The sequence below is a fragment of the Ciconia boyciana genome, chromosome 2 (assembly GCF_034638445.1).
Source record: "Ciconia boyciana chromosome 2, ASM3463844v1, whole genome shotgun sequence".
NCBI lineage: Eukaryota > Metazoa > Chordata > Aves > Ciconiiformes > Ciconiidae > Ciconia > Ciconia boyciana.
Window position 1 is genome coordinate 149,478,323 of NC_132935.1, and position 12,213 is coordinate 149,490,535.

Genomic DNA, 12,213 nt, shown 5'->3' on the forward strand with positions numbered 1-12,213 from the left:
GAGCTGTCTTGAGTTCCCTGTTTATCCAAGTTGGTTATGATTGTGGGTTTTGTTTGTTCAGGTTTGTTGGTCTGTTTTGTCTTTTGGTGGTTTTGTTTGTTTTTGTAAGGAAAGGGTTTAACTGAATCATAACATATAAACACAGACAGCAAATTCACAGACTAACTTTAGTCGGGAGAGGCTAATGATCAGGGATGCTTGGGCTATCATTAACAGAGAAAGGTGATTTCTCCCACCAACCCCTGGGGATTCAGATTGCCAGATCTTTCTTCACTGGTAATAGAAAGTCACTGGAAAAAACTAGCTTCCCAAGGCTAAAGTCATCTTTCATATATATTTCCCTTTGGACATGGCAGTCTTGCCAGCAGTATCTCAACATCTCAGAAGACTGTAAGAAGGAATTGTATTATTTACTAAGTGTACTGCAGACCGTATTACCATTTAAAACACTAATCAGGCATTTCAATTTAAACAGACAATGTGAATATGTGGCTACAAACCTTAATTCAACAAGTATGTATTTTATCAAAGACTATTCACAATCTGATTTAAAGATTCAAATCATAAAAATGTAATAGCTGTGCAGTAACACACACTCAAAACAGCTTTAAATTGCTTTTCACGTGAAGAATGTTGAGACCGTACACCCCCAGACACAAAAAAATCACTCAACATATAATTTTCCAAACTGCATACATTGAAGAGGATAACTCTACTTTAATATTATTGGCTTTCTGAAAACCATATCCAATTCTTGGATTAGGTATGTGTTTAAAGATGCCCCTGTAGTACTTAATGCAATTTTGGTTACTCATAGATCTTGTGGAATTGTAACAGTGATCGCTCGTTGTAAAAAGCTCAGCCTTCTGCAGAAGGCTACAGGGAGGTAATTCATACTGCTTTCTGTCTCTGAAGCAAAGGGCTAAAAGAGTAATTAAAAACATTATCTTCATTCAACAGAGGCACAGATGTGAAGGTTTCTATATACTGAGATGGCATCTACCTGACAGCCGTTACAATAAGTATTTTAACCATTGCCTCTCTATTTCTTCAATAATTCTCTCAAACAACAGTTATGGCTTTTGGGGTGTAATTTAAGAATGAACCTTACATGGCAAGTTCCTTTACTTATGGCAGAAGAGAAAGCACAAAACTATCAAGCACCCATTAGAAGAATAAGAGGGAAAAAAAAAAAAGTCTTTTCCTTACTGAAGGATAGACAGGACATGCCAGTGACATGAATGGACCCTGCAGCAAGACTGGCTTGAGGCACTCCCTCACTTCCAGCCCTTTGCCAACAACCATTTTGCATGCCGCATCCTTGGCCTATCCAAGTACGCCGCAGTACACGCTACCATGACAGGCTCTGCACCGTCACAATGCATAACACTACCTTGCTCCACAGTATTCTTAAATACCGTACATGAAAGCTTTAAAATCTTGCCCTACGTCTAATACCTCCTCTGTGCCTCTCAGTTTAGGTTTGCTGCAGCTTGCTATAGGCAGCACTTCCCTTATGGTACAGCCACGTGGACCAGATCTCCATTCCTTCACCTCAGCAGCAGGCAGGACATGAGGGGTCAAGCAAAGGCTGCTGAGGCACAGGCACAAGTGGAGCAAGGGAGAGCAGAGCAGGGGGACAAAGGCCAGAAGGAAGAGGCACCAGTGAGAAGAATGCAGGAAGAAAGGAGAGGGTGGACAGGATACTGAAGGTAGGAAGAGGATCTTCATCCACACACAAGCAAGGAAGTTAAAAAAGGTCTATCTCAGAGGCTCCTCATCTCCAAGAAACCTCAAAAGAAGCTGAATTTAGACATACTAATGTAGACATACTAACAGACATACTAATATAGACCATTTTTCTTAAAAGCCTATCAGGAAGACAATCAAATAAAAAGAGCATGTATACAATTTCACCCGCATAGTGAGAAGGACAGAAATAACCAGTAAAACAAAAATGGATTGTTCAAATCAAAATCAACTATAAGGAACTAACCTTGCTATCACACAAGATAGCACAAAGGACTAATAAATATCCCACAGCAGTAACTTTTTGTTACAGACCTCGAAGTACAAGCTGCTGCGTCTTATACTTCAACCTGCAAGGGTAAAAGCTCCAATAATTAAAGACTTCCAAGCCTAAAACACATGATTTGGGAAGAAGATACACTATTGCCTGAAGTCATCATGACTCCCTACCTCATTTTTCAAAAAAGAACTTCTAAAAAGCTTCTTTTTGTTTGTTAGTTTTTAAGTACTGACAGCACTGATGATCTTTACAAAGAACTTCTTAATGTATCTACTTTACGTAATTATCTTCTTGTAGCCAAAAGAATAGAATGGAAACATGTCTGCATGCTGAGCACATTCATTTCTGTAAGCCACAGAAACACAGGACTGGAACAAGCCTCCTGAATCATCAAATCCAGTCCTCTGTTAACGCGCTCATGTAAATAATATGTTTGTTATACTGACGGAGCTTCACACAAACAGCAAAAGAATTCCAAAGGTTATTCTTCATGTGAGACTATTCTGAAAGCCTTCTATAACAGTCTGTTGCTTATTTCAGTGTGAAACAAATGTATAACTATCTTTCTATACACAGTAATACAAAGCAATTCTAAAGTTTCCTGTTCACAGTATTACCTCGTCACATAAAAAAAGTACAATTCTCAATATTTTTTTTTTTTGCCAAGAACCCTGATAGCATTCCTTTATTACCTGTAATTATTATTTTAATTTATAATGATATACTAAGGATGATTTATGCTTTGAAAATATTACCCATTACCAAACAAATCTGATGCTTCTACTAATTAAAACTCTTCTACATGTTATGAATTATTGACTTCAAATTTTAAGTTTTAATTTTAAAAAGGATTTTTGAGTTACAGAAGCATTTACACGGTATTTAAAACACTAATTTGTAATTTTGTGTTTTGGCTGCTATACTTCAGAATACCACAATGGTTTAAAAATTGTTCTTTGGATAAGAAACACTGAAATTTTCAGCCTGGAGCAATAGCAATTTGGCAGGCCACACTGTAAAACCCTGAAAAAAAAAAAATAGAAGACTGATGCTTATCTTAGAAACACTGATGACATGTTAAAAGCTGTGCCAATAAAATAATGGAAGCAACAGTCCCTCAAAAATGAACATCTGTCAGCTCTAATTTCTATTGCAGTTACATTTATATTTTCATAGTCTGGCATAGCTAGGCAGTCACTTGTAGAAAAAAAAAATCACAATGGCTGAAGATTTGCTAACAGTTTTTGCCAAAATTAAAGTTTCCTTAAAACATGCCGTATCAACCATCTGTATTCAGCCGCGATTTGCCCTTAAGGTATCCACACATTTTTGGGTTGACAAGCCATGGTATCTGCTGCAGAAGTTTGAGGTTTTGAATTTCTCTCTGTCTGATGCTTATCTCTTCTCACGAGGAGAAAACAGAATGAGTACATTCTTTCAATTATTTCTTTATTGCATGTAAGAATATTTCTGGTTGTCTCCCCTAACCTTTCTCTATTCCTACCATCATAACCCTTTTCATAGTGTGTTGTGCAAGTGTATCAATTTATTTTCTAGTTTCAAGAATATAATGGCATTCAGTATGCGTGTATTCACATGGTCATCTTCTGTACCAGAGCTGAAGCAGCCTGCAGAGAGAGGCATAAAGATGTAGGGGGAGGAGAGGAAAGGTATGGCATTTGTTTCACTAAAAAAAGGCAGTAAGCTCATTACACTTTCAAAAAAAAAAAAAGTACTCGGAGTTATGTACATGACTTATCATTTAAAGGTTGGTACTGATAGGGTAAACTCTATACACCCCTACTTCCAGCATTAGAGAAGAATGCTATCACATGTACAATAAAGATACCTGAAAAGTTTAACTAATGCTGGGTGTTTTGGAATGTTTCACCTCCTAATTCCTTAGTTAATTTACTTCAAAAAAATAAATAAGTATTTGGTAGCAACAACAACAAAAAAACAATTAGAAAGAAGGTTGGTCAGAATTCACTAGAAGCCAGATAAATTTATCCTATCTGTTAATCAACAAGTACCCAAATACTTTTATTATGACAGAAGTTTGTAGAAAAATAGATATTGGAACACATTAAAAAAACACAAAACTTTTTGTTTCTGAAAACTAGCATGAAGATCAGCTCTTAAAGCAAGGTGAAAAGCAGAGTCTGCCAATACTAGCACAGAAATCACTATGGTGGTTTGCCTGCGCTAAGGGTAGAAGCAATAGACAGATAAAACCATGACTGGCATGGAAACATGGAAAGGGTGAATCAAGATGAGCAGTCTGCTGGTCACTTACAACACTTGTATCAGAAATTCAGCCACCAGGAGACAGGTTTTTAAAAAAAACACACACTCAAAAAGGCGGGGGGGGGAGGATAAATACCATGTAGTTAAAGCTGTGAAACTCCTGGCAAATCTTCATTTAAATCAATACAGGGTACACCAAAATTTTATTGCAGTACAAGAGAGAATGGAGAAATTTATGGAGCACTTAAAATCACATTTGGCTCAGGAACGTTGTAAAGTGCTAATGGTTAGAGAATAGAAAGTACCAACATTAAGTATCGTATATCCTTGTCCTGTTCTTACACCTTTCCTTAGGTATCAATTTCAGCCAGAGAGAGGACATTCATCTAATTTTTACAACACTTTGGTGTTATCAAAGTCTGGTCAAATATTTTTATCTGGCTAATTTTCTCTCAGTTATTCACAAATTAATAGTGGAATGAAATGACCTAAAATTTTTCTAGGGTAAGGATGTACTAGATATTTTCAAAAATAGGGCCACACCTCTGAGGAAAAGTCTTCGTACTTATCTGATGCTACTGCATGCCTAAAAGAAAAGCTCTATAATTTATTTAGGCTAAGTATTTTAAAACATATAAATTTAAAATTAATTTTCATGTGACAACCCAATGCGAAGTTGGAAAGAACATTCATCCAGAAGTAATGGCCAAAGCACTAAACAGCACTGGCAGCTAGACATCCTGCAATCAGGTTAAGTATTGAAGCAGTTTCTCCATTTCACTCATATGGGTAGTTCATTCAACTCACTCTGGGAGTTGGATTATCCTTTTTTTAATTGCTTTCTACCCTACAATAAATGGTGTAAGAAGGAAAAAAAATCGTTTCAAGCTAGCTGCAGATCTCAGACATGCACACTAGACATCTATGTCTAAGAAATGTACTAAAATAATTATAGTCTGAATCAATCCTTTCTCACTAGTTACAAAAATGTTAAGTAGTGTTCTAATTTCTATGCCATTGCAGGTTAACACATCCCAAATTACCCAGTAAATCAGAAATTTATCGTTTGTTGTTCTCTGTTAGAGAAATTGTGTACAAATTACAAGTCTGAAAAAACCATACATTAAACACCACAATTGCTAATATAGTCACTGATAGAGAATGGTATTTTTACTAGTCTTGAGAACAATGAGACCGGGGTAAATGGAGTAACCTTTCATGAGACTAACTGGTACAGTTTGAAACAACAGAGAGCATTTCAAGAACAGAGCCTTTCTTGGGACCTGAAATAGAAACAGCAGCTTTCCAAGCTAACCACAATATCCTGCAATTTAGTAGCACATGAAAGTACTAAAGCCTGTAGTATCGGGGTATGTTTTTCTGTAAAACCAGCAGCTTCCTCATCCCCCAAGAACATCTGCTTACCTGAAGAAGAGTTTTAGCACACAATAGCTTGCCTACTTTTTTCAAATAAATCCATTTCTCCTATAAAAGATATTACATCTACCTACTAGGTTTGCTCTGAACAGATCTCTCATTTCTACTAGCAAATGCAACCCAAAATTTAATCTCCCTGCTTCAGAACAGCCTTTTGTGAAAAGGACTAGTGTCAAAGGGCAGTTCTTCAGTAACCCACCATAGTCCCTGCAAGAAACTGCCATAAGCAAGCTCAGTGGAAACTCTGCTTGGATTTCTGTTTGTGGCGCAGGGCACTGCTACTTTCAAAGAGATACTCTAGTACCAACTTGATGTGTTATTCTCAAGAGCAGGTTAGTCACAAAATACTGCTGCAGAAGCCAACTGTTCCTGGCTGAATTTCTACCAAAATACGGTCTGGCCATGTCTACTACTTTTAATGAGCAGACAGTGATAATAAACACACCACGAAGTATTTAAAATGGCAATAATATTTAACCTTGGAAGATATTTATTCCCCTGAAATCTACATTTTTACACTACTCCAAAGATCTACTGTATAAATAACTTCAGTAAGTGCATTTATGAAATGAATCATATCTAATAAAACCTAATACTGCAAAAACCAATAATGTTGATGTAAACATAAGGGAAGCAGAGAGGTTGCCAATACCAAGGTACATCTTCATTCAAAGTAACATTCTTCTCAATCATCCGGGGGGGGGGAGGAACCCAAACCAAAACACAAACGAGAAAAATCCAGAAGAGTTAAATAGCCTTTAACTGAGTTTCAAAGTATATCTAGGGTTTTATCCGCCTGATTAAGTAAGGCTTTTAACAGGTGAAGCTGTAATTAGGTATAATAATAGTGGAACAAGCAAAGTTAGAATCATGCATATTAATTCTAACTTCGGAAAATGCCCACTCTTAATGGTATTTGAAGCTCTTCATATTCAGAGAGGGTTACTGGTTATTTCATCTTCAATGTGTACTGGAGCTGTGGTGGAAATCTTCCACAGCACCTGTACCGGCACAACAATTTCTTGCTAGGAAGACAGCCACAAGAACTGTGTTGGCTCAGACCGTGCCCACGCTCTAGCAGCACCACTTTTTAATATTTCTGGAGTATTCAGGGAGGCTTCAGTCCACGAGGCTAAGAAGCTCACACAATCCCATGTGGTATTATGCCAAGAGGCTGCAATGGAGAGTTACAACTTTGTTTCTTCTGAACTGGTCAGCTGCTACCAGAATGCAGTACAATTGCCATGTTTAAGGCTTCTTTGAACTTTAATCATCGCATTTCTCTAAAATCTGGAAGCAAGCCATGTGAGTAAGTTCATGGCAAATCTTTGTCAAAATCAAGATAGGAGATTGTGTAGAAAAGGTTGGGCTTGATTTTGACAATCTTGATCTGACTTTTACACAACATTAAATTGTACAGGATTAGAATACTCCCAGCAAGCACTCCTAAGTGAGTACAAATACCACACAAAACTTCAATCAAGTGCCCAACGTTGATTTTAGGCATAGTATTAAAAAAATGCTGCACAAAGAGCAGTTACATGCCTTATGAACTTGTACTAACCCTTAAAGAAAGATGGACAGGGTCTAAAGAAGACTCTACAATTACACTGGATACTGATGCATCCAGTAATCAAAAAAATGTATACAACTCCCATTCAAAAAGGAAAACCCAATATAAAAACCATCTGCTAGCTAAGAAAGCATTTTTGTTACACCTTAACAAAATTCTGTCAAAAAAAATCAGAATTATTATACCTTTTGTATTATTTCCATTCTTCGATGCACACAAAGCTTCTTTGCTATTTTTGGTTATTTAAACTAGTAGCAGATATTATAGATAATTTTAGGGGAAAATCACTGCTGCAGATCCCCAATAGAAGACAATTGTGCTAATAATGTACCTGTAACTCCCTTAACCTAATCTGTAAAAAACTAAAGAGTATTAAGAAGAGTTGTTTTTCCACACATGAGTTTGAGAATCAAAATTCAATATTTTCTAAATATGTCTTATACTAAATTCAAGAACACACAGTCAGGTACAAATCAACCTGTGCAGAAAAAGGTCTACAGACATCTAGACTCCAAAGGATTAAACCAGCCACAACAAAAGAAAATCCAACTCAACAACAGCGGGGCAAAGATGACACAGGCATTGACTACTTCAGTAGAACAGAAATGCTCTGCCACTGAAACTCTCTTCAGCAGATAACTCCAATTCCTCACATATACAAAACTGGATTTGTAATTATTTTTTTCTACTACTTACAATCTTTCCATGAGTTCCTCTTTTCTTCCAAATTATCTCAAAAGTGCTCAGCCCCCTTCCTAAAAGCTCCCTGTAATTCCAACCCTATTTGCGTCACAGCCCACAGGCAAACCTTTGTGCCTTCTCACATTCTGCTTCTACAAACCCTTCAATTCATACCGACATTAGCATCTTTACTTGCAAATTCACTTAATTTTATTGCTATCCTTCCACCTGAAACAGCCTTCCTCTATCCCTTATCTGTCTCAGAAAGCTTTCACCTCACCTATTCAGCTGACAAACTTTTTATTATGGATTTGCATCCATATTCTCTCTTTACTGGATTCCAAATACATTTTATACTAGACAAGTAAAAATATTTTGAAAGGTGCCACAAATGCTAGTTGGCCATGTACATAACATCAGAGCATTATGTGGAGTGATAACCAGACGCAGTTATATAATGTAGACTTCTCCAGGGGGTTAAGGAAAATTCTAGAAAAATATTAAGTCACTGTAGACTTTTTTTTTTACCCTGATCCTCCAGGACTCCAAACAAAACAGAACATTTTTTTCTCTCCACTGAAGAATATTTTTAGTTTTACCAACCTAATATTACTCTAGATGAGAAACGAGCCCCCATGTACATCAAATTCAGGGTTTACAGGAACAGCAGTCAGCTACCCAGCATGGTGCTCTCCATCTTTTGCAGAGAACAGCATTTGATGTACGCTGGAATAGTTTAACTCACCAATAAATGGAATAGAAGCCAGGGAGTCACCAGGTGGGCTGGAACCTGATGCTTTCCTTTCTTCTATTCTTTTTATGTGGACTTCCCTCCGAGCATCATTAGGTAACCAACAGGTAGTATCCGAGGCTGCCTCTTGGTCATTTACAGCAAGAATGTAGGACTGATGCCTCAAAGGCTGTGGAGTTTGGTGGCCAGAAGGTGATTTGTCCCGCATGACCACTGTGTCTTTGTCATTTTCCTGAACATCCGTTTGCAGAATTTCAGGCTCATGGACTTCTTCCCTTTCAAAATCATGAATCTTTTGTCTGATGGAACCATCTACTTTGTCAGAGGTAGTTGAACTCTCACTTGTTGGCTGAATAAGTTTGGCAGAAGCTGGAGACAGAGAGGAGGGCTGGATTGTTTTGCCAGTTTCTGTTTTGTGATCTGGGGCACCTTCCACTCGAATCCTTAACTGTTGGTTTAAGAGACCACTCTGATGCAAGTGATTTACTGTTCTTTGGTCTTTGCTAGCAATAGCATCCAGGCCCTGGTTAAGGGGAAATGATGGTTTTGCTGCATAGGGAGCAGAGTTCTTCAAAGAGCTACTTTTAGAACTTCTGGCTGGTGTGAGAGACAATCTCTCTTGTGAAACAGTTGTAGGTTTTGAAATTCCCCCAGGTGTTTGCAAATCTCGAGAAGGCTGTAACATTTTTATATCTGGTGGTGGAACTTTCTGAAAATGAGAACCAGACAGAGAAGTTCTACTACCTGTTCTCCTGTTGTCTGAAATATAAGTACTCGGAGCCATAGAAAAATTTTGACCTCGAAGGGACATATGAAATGCATGCTGTCTAGATCTCTCATAAATACCTCGCCGATCATCTTGTTCGGTAAACCCTGTCCACTTGTAATTCTTTCTCCTATCTCCATTAGCATCTGCAATCAGATTCTCAGAATGGAAGTTTTCTAGCGCTTCACCCTGTTTGCTGAGATAATCCCATGACCGAGCCCTGTGATTCCTAGCATTAACTGAAGGTGAAGTTAGAGTATCTTGCGAAGCACTTCGTGGCCACTCTTTCATCAACACGGGATCTTCAAGTCTTTCCTGGGATACACTTCTCTGCCGGATCTGAACAGACTGCGGAACCCTGTCATGAGAGGTGCTCCTGCGCCGTACCTGCGAAGCAGTGCGATTTGGCACCACTTGATTATAATCAGTTGTATTCTGAGAAGCTGCTCTTAAACTATCTAACCTTTCCTGTATTGTTCGGGAGCCATACATGTGCATGCGCCTATTATCAATGTACTCTTTGTAAGTTTTGTAGGTCTTCCAGTCTATGTGCTGGTGGGATGTTGGAGAACTGTAATGATTAGTAGAGTCTGTAGCTTGAGCAGGAGGTCTAGTGCTTGGGATTCCTTCTGGACACACTACATAATTTGAAGCTTTACTTAGTGTTCCAGTTGGATCAACTGGCCTAGTTATTGGAGTCTGGGGAAGTACAATGGCAGTGGACACTGAAGAAGATGGTGACGTGGTCCGTGCTTTTAGACTGGTTTGATCTTTTAAGCTATATCTTACTTCCTCTGTCCTGTGTGATGGACCAGCATGATTATTTCTACAAGATGGCAAATCTACAGCCTTCTCAGAAGGCACAATAACAGTCCTTACAGTTTCATTGCAAACACACACAGCTGTATTTGATTTTGCAATGTCTGTTGGTGATGGAGGCACTTGTATTTCCATTCTGTAGGCCCTCTCTGGCTGTGTCAATGCCCGTACTTGTCTATTGACTTGCTGTTTCCCCAGTGAGAAGTCAGAAGATAGCTTGTCACCAGCTTGTGCCATAACAGAAGCTGTGGATGCCAGGCGTGGATAACATATTGGTGGTGGTTCAGGTATGTTGTGGGCGTTACCACTGTAGGCTTCGTTGCCTTTCAGGTAGGCATCTTGGGAATACGCCTGTGGAGAAACGATTAAGTGAGTATTCAGTAGTGAGGAAGATGGAAAAGTTCACCATCTAGCATTTGCATGATCAAGCTTCAAGAGAGGGATCACAAGTACAAAATTCACACTATCATTTTAGCTAAAATGTTAGTTAAAAAGATAAAAATAGCATTCCATCCCCTTAGTGAGCAGAAACAGAACAAGCAAAATCGTTACATACATTCCCTCCCTCAATAATTAAAAAAACTGAACTGATGACCAATTCTAGGAAATACTGCACGCAGGGCACTGAGGCAGGTTTCCCAAAATCCACGAGCACAAAACACAGTATTTCCCCCCCGCCTTGATTTTTCTTTCTATCATGATGCTTCACACATTTTTCCTGTTTGAACTTTGCTGGAAACGGGAATTTCACAGCAATCGATAGGTTAAAATGCTGCATAATAAATTCAACTAGCACTAGAAAATTCTCTATTCATTTAGTGTATAAAAGCACTCTGTTCACTTAATGTAGTACATATAAAAAGTACACACAAATATACATACACACTCCTCTAAGATGTCTTCTACATAAAAGCTACTGTTCCTAAACATAAAATGAATAAATTGAAGCAGTAACATCTTTGTTGTGAGCCAACACCCTATAAGTCATCTTACATTTTACAGGAGACAGCCAATACATGGCACAAATCTTACTGCAAAAATATTAATGATATGTAACATTTTTAACTTCAAGGTACAAACAGTATGAAAATTCATACATACCCACTACTGTCCACGCATTATTACAACACAAACTAAAATCTCAAATTAATTTCCTTAGTGCATTTATTTGCACCTTTATGTTTAAGAGCCTGACTCCTAAGAAAAAATGGTTATATTACACTTAGTATGTTTCTGTAGCCTTTTAGAAAAGCAGCATTTATCATTGTGAAATTAACAGAACATTCAAAATAATAAATCAATGAGAAGCATACAGCATACTTAAACAATATCCTATTATTGAAAAACTTTAGCATGACTTAGTTCAGTTTAAACATAATGAAATAAAGAGCCAACGCAGAGCCTGCCAATGCAACAGAAGATTAAAATGATTTCTCAGGGCTTTTACACACTTAGGCGTGGTATCATATCACAGCATTTCCTGTCCAAATCATAACATGCTTAATTCCAGAATATCAATGTGCCCTGTCTTAACACTAGACAGGTTATGAAAGCCCAAGTGCAGCCATAAAATTAATACAGAGCAAAGTACAGAGGAGGGCGAGGCATTTACAATACTGCTGCAATGTTACACCGAGCATTAGTGAAGTGCAAAATATTAAAGCACACTGAGAGAAAACCAACCATATAACACAGGCACAAACCACAAATAAGAGATTAGCATTATGAATAATATTCAGCTCAGACTATTTAGCTCATTTCCAAACTTCCTGTTTCATATTCTTGCTTCTCACAAACCATTAAGAAAAACATGCCTTACAAAACCATCAGCGAAATGGCTACTGTACATTTCTTACCAGTGCTGTGACATCCTTTGTAAACTGCAGCTGGCAGAAAACAGGAAAACATAG

The 12,213-nt window shown here is 37.9% G+C and overlaps 1 protein-coding gene across 6 annotated transcripts in view; it reads right to left on the reverse strand.

Moving 5' to 3' along the window:
* ARHGAP21 (Rho GTPase activating protein 21) overlaps positions 1-12,213 on the reverse strand; it is a 123,615-nt gene that overhangs the window by 21,911 nt on the left and 89,491 nt on the right. For all 6 annotated transcript variants that reach the window (XM_072854457.1, XM_072854462.1, XM_072854459.1 and 3 more), the window contains one exon: positions 8,713-10,654. In XM_072854457.1, coding sequence (XP_072710558.1) covers positions 8,713-10,654 — 1,942 coding nt within the window. The remainder of the gene's footprint in view (positions 1-8,712; positions 10,655-12,213) is intronic.